Raw genomic sequence first — 21,685 nt, 5'->3', positions numbered from 1 at the left:
CAGATTGAAATACCGCCGAAGGTAACAATCAAATGTGAACACTAGCTAATTAGAAAACTAACATCGAAAACTAAACAATCATCGAGTTACATAACTACAAACTGAATTAATCATGAATAATTTTCTAGTGTAATCGTATCAACATCTGTAATGTAATTTACAGTTAAATATTATACAGTAAACAAAAGAGGATTGGATCGCGTCCAAACAAAGATCATTATATATGTACCACTGCGGTAGTGGTCCTCGATACAGCAGGCACATGCAGCCTGCGCCACGAACAGGGAGCAGCGTCAGTCTGGCGTCCGGCGGGGCGGCGGCGGCGGTACGGCGCAGTACGGCGCACTACGGCACAGTACGGCCGGCTACCGCGCGCGCTTCTTGGCGGCGCCGCCCGGGGCTGCCGAACGTCGTAATCTCTTTCACTGCGGACCAAACACACAGATTAGACATTTTATAAGAGGCACATGACATCTAACTAAAAATACATGTTCAATTTAATATGAAATGATCTAAGTTATGGTTTATTCTGAATTGTAAAGATACCAAAGCAAGTCTAATTACAGACACGCAATTATATCAATGAGTTTATCAGATATCTAGACAAAATGAATCAATACTGTCCGTTATACTAATCGCCAGAGAATAAGAAACAATTTGTTAATTAAACGTTGATAAATGGTTGGCATAACCGTTTAATTACACGATTGGTTGCATCAGATGGTCGCAATGCTACTTATCAGACCACTACATTACTTAAAATGCTCTTTAATGTAAAACGGCTACGATAATATCGCAATATCTGTATATTAATTACATTTTTCTAATCTAAATTAATATATTGTAAGTATTACCAGACTTTGTGCTTGCACGTTGACGTCATTCATTCGTTCAATAATCATACGCGGTTACTACTTGAAGGTTTTTATTCAAATTATACAAAATTCACATCGTAGCCTGTCGTATGTTGAACCTTATTTCAAACATTACACAGTATTTTTAGTGTTGGCAACACTCATTTTATAATTTATACAATTTTTTGACAATTAATTAAAAATATAAAAAATTTACGATGTGCCATATATTATCGAAAGAGGTTTTATATTTAGCATTCAGTTGTGTACAGTTAGCAGCAATATGATTGCGAAGCTTAAAAAAGATGTCGTTCAAAACACGTTGCTAGCTGTACACAACTGGCGAATGTATTAATAATACTATCAATAATGTTTTTAAACCTTATAAAGTAAAAATTTACAGTGAACAAAACGCACACACTCACACACAACGTTACATTCAACCACAGTTGTACCAATACACCATAAAATAAACAGTTCGAAGGAACGCGACAATTTGATTGGACAGTGACTAGCTACCGAAAACGTCCGCTCAGACAACGGACACAGGCCTGTCCATTTATTATTCACTGCTAATATTCACGATAATAAAATATCTAAAATTGAAAAAGCATCTCTATTGCCACTCTCATAAAATAAAGGTTTGATTGTCAAACATTTATTTAGTAAATAACTAATTAGCGCGTCTACTAACAATTTTATGTGACGTTTCATGAATATGCACCAACCTGCTCAATTTAATTTGCCAATCAAAACAATTCTAGAGTAATGAACTCTAATTTTCGTAGAATATTTTCCATTATTTGATTTTGTATCACATAATTATATTGACGAGTATACTTGTAAATTATTCTAATAAATATCTGCGTACGTGACTAGCTGAGTCATGCGTTTCGTCACGTAGCAAGTAGCTTTAGCTTATCTGTAGTAAACAACCGACAAGCAGCTTTATAACATGTTTACAAACACCAGACTATTTTAAATTTAAATGGCATGCTGCACAAAGCTACATTTGAATCAATACTTTGGCATACGACACAGGAATATACTCGTGGAACATAAAGTAAGCTTTCAAAATGCCTATGACAAATTGGGAGTACTATTTTCGAGTTAGTTGGTACTACTTTACAGAAAGAAAGTACTATAAATCCGCATGGTGCATATTCAGGTAACATATAAAGATGTTTAGGAAGGTAAAGGTTCAGTAATGTTTATGATATTGCAGTGAGCTTCTTCTTCAGTTGACTGACGGACTGATGGCCTTTCACCGGCTGTTTGTTAGCGGCTGAATCATTTGTTACATGGACAGATTTCACCTAGGAAAGGAGGTGGGATTAGGAAGAGGAAATAAATGTACTAATATACGTCAATACATAATATACGGGACTTTAAGTAATAAATTTTATGAGAATATCTGTGACTGATTTGAAAGAATAAAATATTATGTAGGTTTCTAAAGTTAGGATATTATGCAGTGTTATATAAATGGAAAAGTTACAAGTCATTAGGAGTCACAGTTTTGGAAACCGTGAGAAATTCCTTTATTTGCTCACAATAGCAGAACCATTGTTGGTCTTGGTAACATTGTCTTTAAATCCTTGTTGCAAAATCTGATGATTTAATTTTGTCACAAATGAGAAGATATTTAAATACCCTTTTCTTGTTTAAGATTTTCTATACTACTATTTGCAGTATTTTCTTGTCACAGTAAAAATAAATAAGGAATTTTATAATGGATGTTATAATAACAACATTGTGGTATGTATGGATGTTGTAGTGTCGCCATCAGAAATAGGATTATAGAGAAACGCATGAGTGATGACGACCTATAGTCTGAGTAAAATAGTGGCTAGATGATGAGGAGTGAATAAGGGTATGCGTTAGAATATTGCACCAGTAGGAGTACGTACCTCGTTGTTGGGCGGCGGCTGGCTGGGTTGCTGGGCGGCGCGGCGCTGCACGGAGGGCGAGCGTCGGTCGGCGGGCGCGGCGCCGGCCTCCATGTGCTGCTTGCGCTGCCGCAGGATGGTCCAGTCGAACGTGTAGTCGTACTGGTAGTTCATCGTGCGGAACAGGATGCGGAACAGCTGCGAGACACAAAGTTACATTAGTATTGTTGTTGTATCACTCACGACATATTTGGTATAAACATGTGGTTTTTGATACAGAGTTCTAAAGCAACGAATAGTAAGATAAGTTAAAGGTCTTTGATGCTTCAAGGAGTACTTCAAATTAAAACCTAATTAATAACAAATATTCGCTTTTTGTAATTTGTTACGTTTCACAATACAATTGGGTTTAATTAACGATGTAGAAAAATTGTATTTATTTTGCATGGTGTAAGTATTACGATCCCAAAATGCTACACATCACATAGCTCAAAAAAATTTAATGGACAATACAATCAGCAGATTTACCCAACCAATTAAGCAAATACTCATATAGTCGTCATATTTATTACATATGGCTAATATTTAATTACCAGTAGAGTAAATAAAGCAGTATATAATAGTGACTCACCTGTCTAAGATACATGTAATCGGGAGCCTCGTCAAAGGTCAGTCCGCGGCAGTAATTTAAATACATCGCAAACTCAGCCGGGAATCCCTGCAAGGAAAACAAATATTATATTAATATCACTGTATGTGATACATAAATGAAGATCATCATTATTCCTAAAACTTCAGACTTTAGACTTTTTCAAAAGTAGTACACAAATCATTTGAAGTTTTGTTGTTGTTGATAGCATAGTAGCATAAAATACATTGTATTTGAATTCCTACTTTCGATATTACGTTATGGCCCTTGGCTTTCAATCGATTCAAATTCCTAATGCAGTGTTTGAACAAACATTATGAATAATGGATTCAACGCAGAATTATTCTCTCTGTAAGACTCACTGAGGGCTTAGTACGAGTTTGTTTTACGTTTAACGAGATCGAAGCGAGAGCGCGTTCGGCGCTGATTGGTTCATTCCTACTGGTTCGTTTGTTTTCGTTCAATATAAAGCAAACTCGTACTAAGGGTACTGATGATAATAAGCCACAATTTAAGTCTTTGACTGCCAATAGAAAACTGTTGAAGGCAAATCCTCCGCTAACCTCGGTCACCGGTGACCACCACGGCGTTCAATGTGTTAACTTATCATACTTTTTTGTTCAATAATCAAATAATTTTCTATTATCAGATAATATATCAGTAAAACATTAGCTAAATTTCTGTCTCGTTAACGTAACAAACGAGTTTATGATTTCAATGGGCGAAGGCGACCTTCTTCGCGAGGTCGCAGGTTCAAATCCATTACCGCTCACGCGTAATCACGATGTCAGCTGTTACTGGGCTATGCACAACGCTTATCCAATTACTGGATCCAAGGTATGATTTGTTAGATCCATCTAAACCTACCTACGCGAGTCGAACAGATAGTTGAGTTGAGAAGTATGATATAAAACTAATAAAATTGACTTTTGAGGTAGAAGAGACGAAGGTTACGAGTCAGTCAAGTGTCAATAAGTACTGTATTACTGCACACTGCTTATGGTATAAAACTCTATTTAATGTTAATTTAAGAGTCAATTTTCTGAATCTGTCAATAAGTACATCTTTTTCTCGTATTACTGCACACTGCTGGCAGCGATGGTATAAAACTCTATTTAATGTTAATTAAGTATAAGGTGCGTTGGGGTAAGATCGGCGGAGGGGTAAGAACGTACAAATCAAATATCTCACTTATTTGGCTATATTTTTTAATGCTGATCACATTGCGTGGCACGTCATTAAGTCCCGCCCAACCCCGCGGTGACCACCACTCGCTCCGGTCAACACAGACGTGTATCCGCGCCGTTTTAGAAAAAAGGCAAATTTTATAAAATATTTGTTTATCCGGTCTTTCACCTACATTTTTATTTGCATATTTTAGCAAAAGTATAGCTTATTTTGACATGTTTTTGCTTAAATACTAAGTTTTGAGCAATGATAATATGATAAAACTAATCCAGATTTGTCTACTACCTCTGCAGGCTGAAATCCGGTGTTACCCATGTCGGGTAAAGATCAGACAAAAATATCCTTATTCGAAAATGGGCAGTGATTGTCAAACTTTTGTTACAAATGATTTTAATTTAATTTTAAATAATTACTTAGGGCTGATTTTCCAATCTTCAGTTGCCACGTAAATACTCCCGAACCTCTTTGCGGGCCACTTCTTATACAAAAGAAGCGCTGGAATAAGCCATGCAGCAAATAAATAATAAAGAACTCACGTATGCAGCCACTTCAAAAATGCTTGTGGATAAATCTAAACTTTGAGAAACTCAATTTCTTTGAAATTTGGTATGCGGGGTAAGATCGGACAAATTAAACGAAAAAAAATAGAATCATTTGGAACATCTATATTTGTTGTTTTAGGTAAATTTTTGTGATTTCATGTTAAAGTACAGGAAAGATCGGCTACGTTCCTTTTATACACCTTGTGCTCCTAGCACTAGAAATTATTTAAAATCGTTGTCCGAACTTACCCCATGATGGCCAAATCGTCATCACATCAAACAAAACCTGATTTTATAGGCTTGTAAAGCAAAAAGTATTGAGTATTTATAAATAAATTAAATTGTAAATAACACTGTGTTTAATCATTATTCGTTTCCACTATTTTTCATTAATCTACTGTGTACCAAAATTGAGATAATAAAGTTTTTGCAACATCCTTGCAACTATTCGAAAATCCGTCCGATGTTACCCCAACGCACCCTACATCTTACGAGGAAATGTCAAATAATATTAGACCTATAGTAACTTTAATGATTACGTCGTGACGACCTAACCACACCGACTAAACGGAACATATTTTGTGGAAATGCCAAAAGACAAAAGAAAAAGAAAGAGGAAAATCATCCAATGACTTCTCCCGCCTTGGGCGAGGCGAGATGGCATCACGTTCCTACTCCTGCATTTCGAGCCGAAACCTAGGCAAACCCGCTAGGTAGTCCGCAGCTCCGGAAAGTAATGCACAGCTCCGGATAATATTTGACCCTAACATCACCACAATCCTGAACAACCTTTAGATTCAAGCAATAGTTATAATACAAAATCCTTAACGAAATCATTGAACAACTAACAGTAATCCAGTTCCAGTATCAGGCAGACATTTAAAATTAACGGCCTTATTCCGCAGAGAACGGGTTCCGTCCAAGTGTGAGTCACTTGCAACAAGTCGGGACATGCACAACGGATCAGACAGCCTCAAACCGGAATACGCTTACTTATAGGCGCAGGTATCGAGCTGTGCCAACGGTTTTACTGTTGTTTTTATTTTTTTTATCTTGAATCACGTGATTATTGGACGGATGTGGATTTCGATATTGCAAGGGCAAAACTGTGCTATTTTCAAATTCGTGTACGATGAAAATCGTGGAATATGTATGTTTCTAGTTGCTAATTCCTCAAATGACAATACGTTGACAATGATTTAACAAAAAACACGTGCAAAACTCATCTCTTTCGCGAAATTATAAGATTTAGATTTCAGCCACAATCGTCCCACGTGCAGGGCAAAGGCCTCCCTACTCTCCTTCCAGTCCTGTCTGCTTAAAGCTTTTTGCGGCCAAAATATAAACTGCTTATTAATTGCTTTTTCCACTAATGTCAGGCACTGCCACATAGATGACTGATACTTCTAGCAGTCAAAATACCTTAAGTTTCCCAGAAACAACCAACCTAACCAACCTATTCTAGCTATTTTATTAATACCTACATAGAACATCATATATCACCATGTTCTTTCCACATGTTATAGATCCGTGTGATTCAAACGTGAATCACAATACAGAGAATCGATATCACTCTGATATTCCACAGGAGCTGTATACCGTGACGTCACTCCATTAACAAACGAAACACGCACCGCCTCGGTGAAAACAAATGTACCACCAGCTATCTCCCACACAAAGTACTATAGAAATTTTCTCATATAAATAAATATTACGCGTACCTGCGTCTCGAAATAATGGACTCGGAAAATGGTAAATATAAATAGCTTACAGCATATTTTTACCGTTAGGACCATGCCATGATTATAAAGAATTAATTAAGATTGGTGAGAGCATTATTTCAATTTACTTGTCTTTAAGCATAGTCTGGCCTGCCATTGTCAGTTAGCATCGCTTTGACACTAGGGCATCGATAAAGCAGTTAAGTAAAAAATCTCGGATACAATCATACAAGACAAGACAGACAAAATTGAAGTAAAGTTTCGCTTAGTGTAACTAAAAATGAAAATCGTGACCACTGAAGTTTTACTTTCACGATCTATTTGAGATCGATAAGCCAATGATAAAAACATTACGACCTGAGCAGGCTAACTTTTTTGAGAATTAGATCCGTGCCTGTCTTGACGTACATACTATAGCCTATTTTAATGCAGTAGCGAGTATATTGAGCTCTCTCTCACTTCTGTCTCAAAATTAAAGCAAGAAAAAGCTACTTAATACTCGCTACTCAACTTAAATGCTAGCTAAGTGCGAACAAGACAAAGGTCTCAACTAAAAGCTGGTTTATTACATAATATGTGGGAAATATAGGTAGTGAAATAATAATTTTCTTGTAACGACTTACCTGTTGAAATACATAAGTACGTATCCAAGCGATTCCATGTCGTCCCGCCGTGACTGCTCGATGCCGAGGTGGGCGTTTATCGAGGCGTACCGAGCCGTACCTGACACAAACAATACGATATTTACAAGATATTCCACTGGCAAATCTTTTATACTAAACGAAGCTAGGGTTAGATTATTCGTTGTGAATTGGCATTAAAACTTCATCTTTTGACCGCCATGGTCGGCTATGGGTGACAAACAGAAAGTAGGCTAATGCACCACTGTCACCTATAAAAGCCATAACCAAAATGATAAGTACATTTTGTCTGTAGTTTATAGCATATAGTCAACGAGTTAAAGTGGTATTGTGACTATAATAATGAGTGAAGTACTTTTTATAGTTGATTAATGTATTAAGAAAGTGTTAGGGTCCCTAATTCGTCCAATTTTCATCATACCCTAATAATCAATTAAACAATGAAGCAATACCAAATTACACAGGGAGAATTCGGTGTCATTATTAAATCAATTTATCGAAAAGTAAAATGTAATTGCAAAAAAACTTTAACAATAAATTGTTAACTTTATATTCGGAATTGATAAGATAACAATATTTAGATCGATAAAGTTATCGATTACGATACTAATAATTCACACTACAATTATCTCGATTACTACGTATCGTAAAAACTTAGTATCCCTATTTTAGGAACGTTATCTTACATTAACGTGGAAATCAGTACGTCGAGCTAAAACTACAAAACTTATAAGTAGATGGCTACTTATAACACGTAAAGTTATAAACATTAATTTTAATAAAAATAAAGTCATAAAATAAAATGTATTAATTACGCCAAAACGACAAAATAAAAATATTTTTACGTCCGCATAACCGCATTCGTATCCGCATTTATTATTAACTTTACCACAAAAAACAATTAAGTTTCAATATTAATTATTATTTTAATTCCTTTGTTATTATTTGTTTTCCTCGTATAAAGTATTATTATTAGTAAAACACACTACAATTCAAAGAGTAATCTTTATCAGCCATTGGGATACTGAAGTGCACGTTCGGAATACTCAAGCACTCAGTGACTCACTCTTATTACCCTTTTGAACGCCAATGTCACAAAAATCTCGCTAACGTCACAAATATACGTATCTAGCAAAAACATGAAGATAAGTCACTTCTTAAAACAACAACGAAAAGTCCAAGCTACTGTGTGAAAATGAATTAATTTAAGAAATACAATTTATTTACTAAAAGGATTTTTCTACAAATAATATTTAGAAATCCTTTTAGTCTATATTATTGAAAAACTAAACCCGCTAATTATTTTTTCAAGAAAAACGGCTTGTACTATTTCTTGCAATACCGCGATACGTTTAAACTCAGTAGCATTCATAAGGTTAACTTATACTGTTATTCAACACGGGAACGTAACGAACTAAGTTAGTCGGGACGCGCATTGTGAACAGGTTGTAAAAGACTACACAAGTATAGATAAAAGGGCTTTGACACGAGTCAGTTACTGAAGCTCTTTATTAAGTCGCGTCGCAGTCTCGACAAGCGAAACTTTCTATAGAACATTTCAATGCTAGTTTGTGAACAATGTCAACTGAACTAACGAGTGTGTAGTGTATACTTGCTAGTGATGTTGTTTTGTAACTGCACACGATAAAAAAGGTATTTCTCTTTTAATATCTTCCTTCAATATCATAATATCGTGAAATAATGTTCAAGGCATTAAAAATACTCACCGGTAAGGTTCTTATCCTCGCGGTATGAGATGTGCGTGCGTGTGCGCAGGTCTCGGAACTTCTTGGCGAGCCCAAAGTCGATCATGTAGAGCTTGTTGCAATGGCGGCCGATGCCCATCAGGAAGTTGTCCGGTTTGATATCACGGTGGATGAAGCATTTGCAGTGGATGAACTCCACGCGGCCCAGCATTTGATCTGTGTACAAATTATATTGTTAAACCTCTCTTCTCTTCAAGTTGTCAAGATTATGGACACTGAAACTATGGAATATTACCTTGATGGTCCGATGTGTGCATAAAAAAAGAAGAGTAAAGGAAATGAGTAAAGAATTAACCAAAGAAGTAAGAAGAGTTATGAGAAATTAAAATACAGAAATTATGAAAAATACAGCGAATACTATTTTATAAAACCTTTCGGTGAGCAAATTGTCGAACTCTAAAATGTGTAAAGATGTCAGATTAGTGGGCATAGTAAAGCCACCATACATGGGCTGCTATGGTAATCAAATAGTCAACATTCGACCATTCCATGTTCGTATATTGATGTTCGAAAAGGCTTTTACACGTGTAACCTTCAACAACTGCTTTTAGTAAGTAGAAATGACGATAACGTACTAGTAAATAAGTATGCTAAAGGTATTTTAACTTATACCTTTTTCAGTTTGTTGTCGCAAGACATGACGTAGAAAATAAGGTTTTACTGTTTACACAAGTTATGATGTAAACTTAGACAAACATCTCTATCTTTGCTCAACTGTCCTATGGCTACTTTCCATGGGATATAACTACCACACAGCCGTTTAAAGCATAACTGCCGAAAGAAAACTGTTGAAGGTAAATCCACCAGCAACCAACATGGCGATTAACGTGTTAAAAGACCTCGTGCATCATGCTATTGATATAAAAATATATTTTATTTAAAAAGACAGATTGAAGAAGAGGAGGCTTGAACTATTTGCACACAGAGTCACAGACATAATTACAGCCTGATTAATTTTTCTATGCTTAGAAATCAATTGCACTCGGAACTCGATACGAGTATGAGATAAATGAAAGATACAGACCTGCCAGCATGAGAACAGTCTTGATGGTGAACTGGCGGGAGCAGAAGTTGAAAAGGTCCTCGAGTGATGGACCGAGGAGGTCCATCACCAAGATGTTGTGGTCCTTCTCGTAGCCGTACCATCTGTAACAATAGACAACTAAATTAATAAAAATAATCACTGCTATGTATGTATCTGCAACTCCTAAAGTAGCTCTTTAGGAGTACTACACCAAAATGGACCATTTTTTTCCCGTATTTGATATTGTTAGAACAAAGTCGACACGTTCTACAGGAACATCAGAAAGTAGTTGTTTTGAAGTACGATTGTAGTGCCTAGTGCCGATATGCAATTGATATCATGTTTAGTCTGACTGTTGCTGTTGTGATGAGTACAGAAGTCAAATCTAAGATAAACTTCGCGGTACATAGTGCACGGGGACTTTGTTTTCATCTTTAGCCAAAGTAAATGAAACTGTCGGTTATAATATCAAATAAAAAAATATAACGTTATAAAGTTCTAGTGATATAAACTTTGGAATTAAAATATTGTTTTCTCCTTCACAAAATTCAAAATCGAAATAATGCTAGAAAATGCGTATGCGTCTGATATTTACATGTGTGACGTGGGTTTTCTAGTAAAGCTTGAATGTAAATGAGATATTGCACACAGGGCGACACAAGGTTATCACTAAATGTATTATAAACAAAACAGAAACTTCTTACTGAGCACAATAGTGTTGTATTGACAATAGAAAAAGACGATCAAAACACGATAAGGCGAAGAAACCAGTATTATTAGGCTATTCTAAACGCCTGCCTGACAAAATGTCGTTAAATTTTCTTTTAACTGTATTGTAAACTGTATTGGTATATGACAAGGGTGAAATTCTATTGAAGAAAAGAAGTACTTTAAAAGTAAGTTAACGTTAAACTTGTATAAGTTGACAATATAAAACACTAATAAATAGGCTTCCCACAAAATATACGATAACTTTTAATTAGTAAATAAACCAAGCTTCGACCCGAATGGGCATCATATTCAAGGCTTCACCGCCAACTTTTCAAATTTCGCAAAAGGAAAGTCCCCTAAACGTGACGGGCAGGGCTTTGTCTGCAACGTGCCTACAGAGCGAGGTAGAAATCTTTACCTTACAACATTACGGTGTTGGCTAACAGGGCACGAGCCTTTTTGCCGTTTCTAGAAATCATATTTTTCATGTTTTATATGCCAACTATTCGACTTTTCCGATTTATCTATCAAGCTAAATATGGCAACGAACACAAACATAAACACAGAATGCGTAGGTAGTGGCCTAGAAATAAACCAAGACATAAAGAACGTAGGTACCTTACACTCGCATTAATGAAGATAAAATGCTGTCATTATGAAACCTAAAACCGGAACAATGACTGATATAAACTAAGTCGGTACTTAAGCTGTATTGAAAGTAATCGACCGACAATCAGATAAACGATTCTATCAAAGTTTTCCATTTCTCATAAGGAAATCGTATAACCAATTAACTTGCACTAAACGTAATAAATATACTTTTCCTAGAAACCGGCAATGAAAGATGGATGACTCTGTAATCTAGAGGTTATAAGTACAACTAAAGTACTAGAGATTGAATATGAATGCTAAATGTTAAATTGTAGCACGAAGCTGAGATTAGGAAGTTGACATTTGTCGGCCATGAAATCGCAAGACCTAAGTCGAATTCAAATCATTTATCTTAAACATTCGATTGAAACTTTATTTGCAGTTTATTTTAAAATTTCTCCAAACTATTTCTATTTTAATCAACATTACAAGAAGGCAACTTTGTAATGATAAAACTAAACACGCAGACGTAGACGTGCAGATATTCACGTGCAATTTCATGGTAGGTGTGACGGTGTGCAGCGACGCGTAACGAACGTTTAGGCGGATGTTAAACTTTTCTCTGCAAACAATATAATGCTAGTCTACCCAGGCTAGGCTTTGTTTGAACGCAACAAATATATCTACGCAGACGGAGAAATCATGCGTTGTTTCCCTATTCTGTTATGTTAGAGTTTCATGTCAGATAGCCCATGTCCTATAGTTGTTGATACAATAAAAACATTATTCTGTGACTACATTAAACATTCACAATTATAAGGAAGTTCCTAAAACTAATAGAGGAAGCGGAAAACCTTCTGGTAACCGTACGCAAAGAAACCAAGTACGAATCTATTTAATTAAGTCCAACCAAACGACGGTATTCTAAACTAGACACGTTTAGTCAATGGTTTTATTGCTAAGCCGTTCAGATAGATGTTATGAGTCTATTTATACTGAAAAAGACGTTCACTACTAGACGAATGAAGCAGTCTGCAGTCGGTTACCTAGAGATCGCAAGCGCGACTGATTTAGAAATTCTCAGTAACTAGTAACAGAGTAGGCTTCTGGCAATGTATAACTCTCGTATTAACCTTTAAGTACCGACGCGTGGTCTGACAGACACCTTGATGCTTACGAAAATCTAGGTACATATGTTAGAGTGGACTTATCACCCTGTGAGTCTGTCTACCCCTTAGTTAGTCGACCAGGAGCGTTCATGGAAAATAGCTGCATCAGCGTTCGTCATTTCAGTGAGTTATGCCTTACTGAAAATTTCGAGTGGTCTGACAGACCACTCGTCTGTACTTATGTAACTTTTTTTGAATAGGACTTTCACCCAATTTTAAAGGTTTTTTCTTTTAATTCCAGTCAGGTACAAATATGACCTATACAAATATATTTATAAGTAAAGTCAAGTACTTCGAGCTTGAAACGGGCAAGTATCAGGGCAAATAAAAGTGTTTCTCTCAAATAGATAATTTATAAAATTACCCTCCAAAATAAAAACTATGATTTTTTTTACAAGAATGGCATTTGTCCATCAAAACTGAAGGGCAAGACTGCGTACAAATTTGACACTTGTAAGAAGCATGTATGCCTATAGTGCAGCAAACCTGTCTGCAAAGCGTATTTGTGAAGGTAGCTGGTTACCTCCAATTTGGTGCCTTGCGATTGTTACGATATTTGTTGATTATGTGTAAAGTATAATGTTTTTTTATTTATATGATTATTGATCTTTAAGAAAAAAAGACTTTTGGAAAATATATATTGTTTGTTGAATCATAGAAGTCAACAAGATAAAAGTAACTTTTTTCGTTCAAAAAATGTGCGTCTGCAATAAAAAAATTTAATATTAGTAATTAATGGTTATACTTTACTTTATTGTTTAATTTATATAATAGCTAAATACATATACAACACAAAAACAAATATATTTATATGATATATTAATAAACATCAAAGATTTCCATAATAAAAGTCTGGTGTCTGGCAGACCTCACGTCGGTACTTATGTAACTGAAATTGGACGTCGGTACTAGAAGGTTAAACAAACACAAGCTTGAATAAACGATACAGTATCGTTACTAGTTGATTGCAATCAAATAATTACATTCAATGAAAGACAGACAGCGCGGCAGCGTGTAGGCAGACCAGACCCGCGGTTACACAAATCTGAGCACTAAAGTGAAGGTTATACATGTCCTAACAAAATAATAGAATAATAACCACATACACTACACTAACAATGATAAAATGACGTTGTACGTGAACTAACACCTATTCATACGATGCAAACCTTGAGTTTACATTTAATTATGCGAAGATACAGTTAGATCTGGCCTTCAGAATGTCTTCTGGATTAATAACACTCGTATTAAAATCACAACATTTTGATATAGCAAAAAAATTGTGTCAAGTTTGTAGTTGTACAATAGTTGGTAACGCTATGAATGTTTGCGTTTTTTGTGCCGCGGTGTGATGCTTGCTTGCTCGAGGTATTCTTCAGGTTTTTTATGTTACGGTTTTTAATTTTCAGATAATAATCTGGCTATACATAATTCAAAATCGTCCTCAAAAACAAAATTATCCTGCAAATTAGTCATAAAGTACTCCTTAAAACACCTATTATTACGACATAAATCATCAGTGGTGGAAAAACTCGTATATTTTCGAGTTTCACCAATTACGAAACTATGTTTGAAGCTTTGTACCATTAGTAGGCCAATCGATGGACGCCCGCGCATCGATACAACAGCAGACATGCTAGACTCGTATATTTTAATCACCAATATGGCCTTAATGACTGGTTCACAACATTATTTACACAGGCTTCTCGTCCAAACAGGACGAGATACAGTAATTACTACGGTCGAAAGACCTTAATTGCTTTGCGAGACAATATTCGTGACGTAGGAAGCAAGCTTAAAAGAAATCTGGCAACTGATGATTGTATCTGATTTACTGTAATGACGCTAGACTACGTAACTTGGCCGTGTTGTGTCTCTCAGGGCGTGTCTTCCTTGTTGGCCTCAACATTATCATGTTGAGAGATGGTGGGCGATGGTCAAGCTTTATGTTTACAGTTACCAATAGCATTAAGATTATTAATAACTATAAGGACTCTGTATCAACTAAAAGTTTATGTAAATGACTCTGCATGGTTACTAAGCGACTTTTTGTATTCAAAAGCCTCAAGGTAAACCGAACATCAAATGTGCTATGATTCATAGATCATTGGACTTCATCAAGACACAAAAGGAATGATAAAATGTTAAATAGAACCTTCAGCTTCAGCACATCTATTTAGCAAACCAAACTACAATAAGACTTTCAAAAAACAGAATGGTTGGCATAGCCACATAAATCGTATTTGCGTCTGCACGTAACACGAAATTGCAAGTTAGGTAACGCACTTTCTATGGCTTTAGTTATGAACAACGGTTATAACTGTTATATATCGAAATCTGATAAACCTTGTAACGATTAACTTTGGATTGAGGTCAGACTGTTTGATTTGCGTCGAAGGTCCTAGCACGCGATTCAAGGACTCATTTTACTTGTCTTGGGGAATATTGAATAAGTTAAAAACCAACACTAATTGGGACGATGGATCAGTGCCAAATTGAACTGATAAACAGGAGCCGAAAGACACGTTGATAGACATTGTTGATGCTTATAAGAGCAAAAATAGCCTGTTTATTCTGGTACGGTATCAGGTAGGTATAGTAAAATGATATTATTGGTCCCAATTGCTTTTTGGTCGATGCCTTTATACGGGTGCAGTTTAAGGTCGACCGGACGCTTTGGTCCCGTTTTCGTCATGCATTTGTATTGTACAGTTCGAAAACATCACACAAACACGAGGACTGCGTACTTGTACACACACAGACACAGTGAAAGAATAAACTGATTTCAGTAAAAACCGCTATAAAACGCATACGTTGACGGTAAAAATGCTCATTTCGGCTTAGTAACAAACTCGAATTTGATACACCGAAGTACAGTTGTGACAATCACGTTGCGGTTCGCCGCGTCCTGCTGACGTTTCAACTATTCGGAAACTAGATAGATAGGTAGAGTAGCGGCGGCGATTTATTTACTAGAAAACGCATCGTAGACAACATTTCTATGTAATCTTCTAAGAATTTTGTTAGTTTTTATTATTCAAACACCTATTACACGTGTCACTATCTAACCGAAACCAGGACAGTTCAATGCTAAACAGATAATGAACACGTTTTCGTGTCACAATTCAACTTTTTTGGAAGAAATACGTGTTTTTTACCACGATAAATACTTACCTTATGTGTGGTATGCCGATGCCCCCTTGGAGCATCTTATACACTCTGCTCTCATAGAGAAGCTGCGGGTGCCGCGCTTTTATAGATTCAACCTTCACTGCTACCTCCTGCAACAAAGTAAAATGGTTTAAACCTCATCATAAAAAATACTTTAATTATCCCCCTTTTTTCAGGTCGGTAGTGGAGTCTACATGAACGGTTATAATTTTGCTATTCACAAGGTGCTATTGCTAAAAATGACCTAATACTTAGTGAGGCCTATTACAGACGTATTGACGCTTCTAACTAGCTGTAACAACGTGAAAAAATCGACACCGACACCATAACATACTCATTAAAACGGCCTCATCGAATACTAAAGAAAAAAAGTACAAGTACAAAGATCGTCAAAAAAAGATTCAAATGCCTGGTCATCATAAGCTTGTGTGCCAATTTAATTGCACATCTGCATTGTAGGTCCCTTTCAATATGAGTGTAGCTGCAAGGAACTTGTGTATAAATGATCAAACCAATTACGGACCTAAGTAGGGCGCGCGTGATGATGTAATGAATGATATATTGTCAGTTTGTCAGTGTTATACAATGTTGGAGAAGCAAGTTACATTTTCACATGGGTCTGGCAGAATACCAGCCTATTGTCCAACAGATTGAGATTCTCATGCATAGAAAGCGCGAATATTGATGCAGGCTAGTTTAACTTGGTTTTTTGGCAATTTTTGAGAACGTTCGTAGAACCTTTTCGAAAAAACTAATCCTCGTTAGTGACGTGTAGAATATTCTTATTAAAATCGACTATTATAATATACACGCTATGCAAGTAAATGCAACTGGTAGCGCATCTGGACCGCCTATTGAGCGTAAACATCGTATATTGAGACACAATAAGCATGAATGGAGACCCCTTGGCTTACTAGCTTTCCCATGGGAGTAACAACAAAGGGTTACTCATCGGAACAACCCCATGTAAGCTAATAATATCTTACGATTACGGTCGCTAAGGGCAACAGATGTTTACCATGAGATTGACGTGAGGATTTACCGTAAGTAGCTAACGACGGCTCCATTCTCAACATGAGCTATCTTGTAAATAGCTAAATAGCGACATTTAACGATCGAATTTTCGTTTAAAACGATATCTTTCATTGCGTTTATGGTTCAATAAACTATAGTGTCACCACATGTTTGTCTCCAAAGTGGCCATATGGGCAGAGTAACCACCTGGCAGGACATACATGCATTCCATAACTGACACCTGTCATACCCTAACAATACTGTCCTCCTAATTAAAGAAGTAAACCATATCACATAACAGAACAAGTAATATTTTTGCCTGTACATATTCTATTTATTTTCTTTTAAGAAAAATAGGATACATTTTGTGTGTTTATAAATGTCATTAATCATCTGTTGTAGACAAAACCACAAATAATTATAATTAATTTAATTAAATGGTCATTGGTTAGAGCAGCTATTACATTAAACCATAATTACAATAAATAAAGGTTTAATGAACATTAATATACATTATCTATGTTAGCAAATCATGTATTTTTATGAAACTCATTGCTTCCTAAATGCAATGCAACAAAATATGGAAATACTGGTACCTAATTAAAAGACATAGTAAGTAAAATAGCAGATAAATATATGAAAAGAGGTTAGTTGTTGTTTATGTGATAGTAAACTTGACTTGTTTGTATGCATACTTAAAGGTCAAAATAGTGTAACACACACACCTACTATGGCTTCATTTATATTTATACACATTGACTTATAATCCTAAGATTTCAATGATTTATTTATATGCCTTTGAAGCCTTCAAGATATAATAATGAACAGATAATCCTCAAAAACAAGCTTAAACATTTATAATACTGGCATAAAAATATGTTTATGAGTAAACAAAGAGACATAAAACTAAAACAAAGTAATCTAGAACAAAAAGACACAAATAAAATGCAAAATCCTGTTAAAAATTCAGATCAATAATTTTATCACAGCATTGACAACAGATAAAATATATTTTATCTTAGTCATTGGAACAAAGTTTGAATTTCCATACAACACAACAAACATTATGCCTATGCCTAAAAATACATGTTTGATTGGTAATGTTTTTAAAACATTTGTGTTATGTAGGTATTTGATGCAATAATAACAAAGAAGGTATGTGCTGTTGTATTGTTATAAATAAGGTCATGATAGTGATGGTAGCAACTTAATACTCTAGTTAATGTAATAAATAAATAACTAATTGTGATATCTAAGGGACAAAGACTGTCTTGCAAACTAAGTTGAATGAATGTGATGAATTTATTAGATTTTCAAACTTTAACTAACACACATATTAAATTTTATTTCAAAAGTATGAATAGATTAGCAAATAATAAAATTGACATGTACAAACAATAACTAACAATTTTAAGTTAATAATATGTAACTTAACTTCACCATGTAACAAGGCAATTTAATATCAGAATAAGATAGAAAAGCACAAAAATATTAATATTATTTGTGTTTTTTATGTGACAGACTGATGTGTACATGTTAAAAGGCTAGTTATATTATTGTTGAGCACATATTTACACAGAATGCAGTTATTGTAATTGATCTGTGTATTAGCTTAGGCTATTCATATGTAACCAACTATGCAACAGAACTTTTACACAATAGGTTTATCACATAACTATGATCAAACAATTATATAGGAATATCTTTGTATAAGGCAGGGTATTTATTATGACTGTGTAGATATTCATTTTGGTATTAAAGTTTAAAATATAAATGTAAGTGAAGAGAAACATGGCTGGTGTTGTCTTGTCCCTGATGACTCATATGAGGCCCTAAACATTTAAGACAATGATCACATGGTGATTTTAGAGTATTTTAGGTGCCTACACAACTGGTTATAAGTTCCTAGTGCATATTACCGTATTTTTAGTTATAATAAACAGAACTTTAAATAAGTTACAAGTTTTTTGTCTACCAGCTGGTTCCCAAAAAGTGAATTTACGTCTGAACTAACGATTGCAGAGTCATCAGTGTAATTTCACAATTTGAGAGACACATTCGGATCCATTGTTACAGTGGAATATTGCAAAACATGAGTTGTGTTACAGCAAAAGCAACGAATTAGCATACAGCTAAAATACCACAAGACCATTACAATAGAGCTCACATGCTTTTATGTATTTTTCAAACTGTCCTAAATACATAAAACATAGAATGCCGAAGGAATATACAGCAGCATGTATAAAAATTCGAAATTATCTCTAATACTGCAGCGATTATCATCAAATATACGCCCAGACCGCCATTTTCAAGAACAAAAACCCCGAAATACACGGCCGTCTTGACACAAGAAATCGTTCGTAAGAAAATGTCGTATGAAAAATCTAAATTACAAGTGTTATTTACCTCTCCATCGTTCACATTTATTCCTAGAAAGATATCTCCAAAGCTGCCGCCGCCGATTTTGCGAATAACGTTGTATCTATCATTTATAATTAAATGTTTCCTGGCTAACAATATGCGTTCAAAGGTAGCCATTTTCTTTTTCCTTCATCACTCGTTGTCACTAAAATTATTGGTGGCCCATCGCACCGAGTGAAATTTTTACACAACACTTAGTTAATTTTTAGTTTATAATTGTTCAAAAACACTACAAATCGTACAAACACTACGAAAAACCACTGAAAATCATTTTATTACGAAGTCTAAAAAGATGTCGTCAGCCTATTTCATGTGACGTCACAATGGCAGTGTTGCCAGGTCTTACACCGCCTCAAAACTACCATAATCGAACGCGGTAATGTTGCCACTGCGACTCGTTATATTTTTCTTGGTAGTTTTATGTTACTACAGCGAAAAATATGACGGGGTATCAAACCGGTTTAATAAAATAATATGCGAGTATAAATATATAATGAATCATTGTGTCAATTTGTGAAAAATAATTAAATTATTTCTGATTATGATCCGATACTTTTCCAAGCTAGGAATAATATAAATTCTTGGAAAACACAATGAATCAACTCCTCATTCATTAGCATTAATTTAGATATTTTCAATTAAGTCCTATTTTAGACAGTGATCTATAAAATCACATTACACACTGTTTTTGCCAACGAAAAAGAGATAAGGCACGATATCAGTAACATGATAAGTTTATTTAGATAGACCTGTTACTGATTAAACTTAAAATCTTCAACTAACAAAGTTATGCTGTTATAATTAATATCTGTTCAACTTTAATATGATAAATGCATAACCAGCCATTTTGTTTAAAATATGATGGTAAAATTAAGAGCAAAAATTTTAAAAATAAAGAATTTAAGAAGAATTAAAGAAGAAATCATGAAGATAATAAATATTTACAAATGAGTAATGAGTGAATTAAGTATTATTATAAAACCAATTCTCATAATACAAGTGGTTGTATGACCAACATGATTCTTAATAGGAAAACCTAATTAAATATTATGACATCTACATCAACTAGTCATCTACCTAATTTGGTGTGATGATATTATTTTGGATACCTAATTTATAAATAACCTAACATCATTACAAGACATTAATTAATAACATTAATACAAAGCATGTTAAGTGTGAAATAATATATATTTTCTTTAATGAAGCCATTGAAAAAGACAATTACAAGATTTATAAGTAATTACAGAAATATTCATTGGTAAATATGAGTAGAGGTGAAACTTTGTACCAAAAAAGTATTGCATTTTATTTCCAATAAGAAAACATATAGACATATTGGAAGGTTTTTTTTTTAATATTGCTGTAACTATTTGATAAGAAGACTAGTAAATCCTGGGATTACTGATTGATGTTAGTTGTAAAGAAAATTAAGAACCATTTTATAATGTGAACAATATAAAAATACATAATATTGGATTAAATGTAATTAATATGGAACTTTTCCTGTTTATAAACTACATAGTTAGTTTGGTTTACACATAATTTTAAATTATGAGTAAATGAATCATATTATTAACATGTTATGTGAGGGGGGGTTTTTGTATTTTGAGTAGGATTTCTAAGCTAACTAACTATAAGGAAATTAAGATTTTCCTGTTAAATGCAGTTTTCAGGGACTAATGGTTCATTATGATAAATAATATTAATTTTTAAAGTAGGTTATAAAATAAGACTTTTACACGTCAATCTCTAAAATAACTAGATGAGGCTGACGTTTCCTATCTAACTACTCTGAGAAAAAATGCCAAAACAAACTCAGAATCATTGTATTTTGAAATATTGTTTTTTTAACAGGTGATTGAAAGTTAATCACATAATCAACAATGTATTTAGGTGACAAGATGCCTAACTATTGCATTAAAGACATGAGTCTTAATAAAATTATTAGTGTAATATAGTTATCATGTTATATTCATATACTGTGGTATGAACTGAGGCAAATTGGAAGAATCTGATAGAATTAGAGCACTATTTACTTAGCTTCATCAATATGTCTTATAATTGGTGAACATACTTAAAAAAGTTGCCGATTAATTCATAACCTCCTTTTTTTGAAGACGGTTAAAAACATTCAATGATCAAACAAAACAACAGTGACCTAAATAGGTACACATCATAATATTAATTAATTTTTCTATTGAAAATCCACAAATAAAAGAAAAATATATAATAGTACAGAACAGACCAATAAGAATCCATTCTGAGGATGTGGCTTCCACAGATAAAATAATATTGATTCATGTGATCTCGGCACTTGAAGAATTAAATTTT

General features: G+C 34.5%; 1 protein-coding gene across 1 annotated transcript; it reads right to left on the bottom strand.

Moving 5' to 3' along the window:
• Window positions 1-1,471: 1,471 nt before the first annotated feature.
• On the bottom strand, window positions 1,472-19,738 carry LOC118270268 (casein kinase I). Its single transcript, XM_050697908.1, has 8 exons — window positions 19,337-19,738; window positions 15,920-16,026; window positions 10,275-10,396; window positions 9,212-9,406; window positions 7,467-7,566; window positions 3,375-3,477; window positions 2,765-2,941; window positions 1,472-2,170 (listed from the first exon to the last, which is right to left on the bottom strand). Exons 1-8 carry the CDS (start codon window positions 19,466-19,468, stop codon window positions 2,066-2,068), a joined length of 1,041 nt encoding a protein of 346 aa, XP_050553865.1. The 5' UTR covers window positions 19,469-19,738; the 3' UTR covers window positions 1,472-2,065.
• Window positions 19,739-21,685: the final 1,947 nt, after the last annotated feature.

Source organism: Spodoptera frugiperda, chromosome 13 (genome assembly GCF_023101765.2).
Source record: "Spodoptera frugiperda isolate SF20-4 chromosome 13, AGI-APGP_CSIRO_Sfru_2.0, whole genome shotgun sequence".
NCBI lineage: Eukaryota > Metazoa > Arthropoda > Insecta > Lepidoptera > Noctuidae > Spodoptera > Spodoptera frugiperda.
Note: the sequence above shows the minus strand (reverse complement) of the source record. Positions and strands in the feature narration are given on the sequence as shown.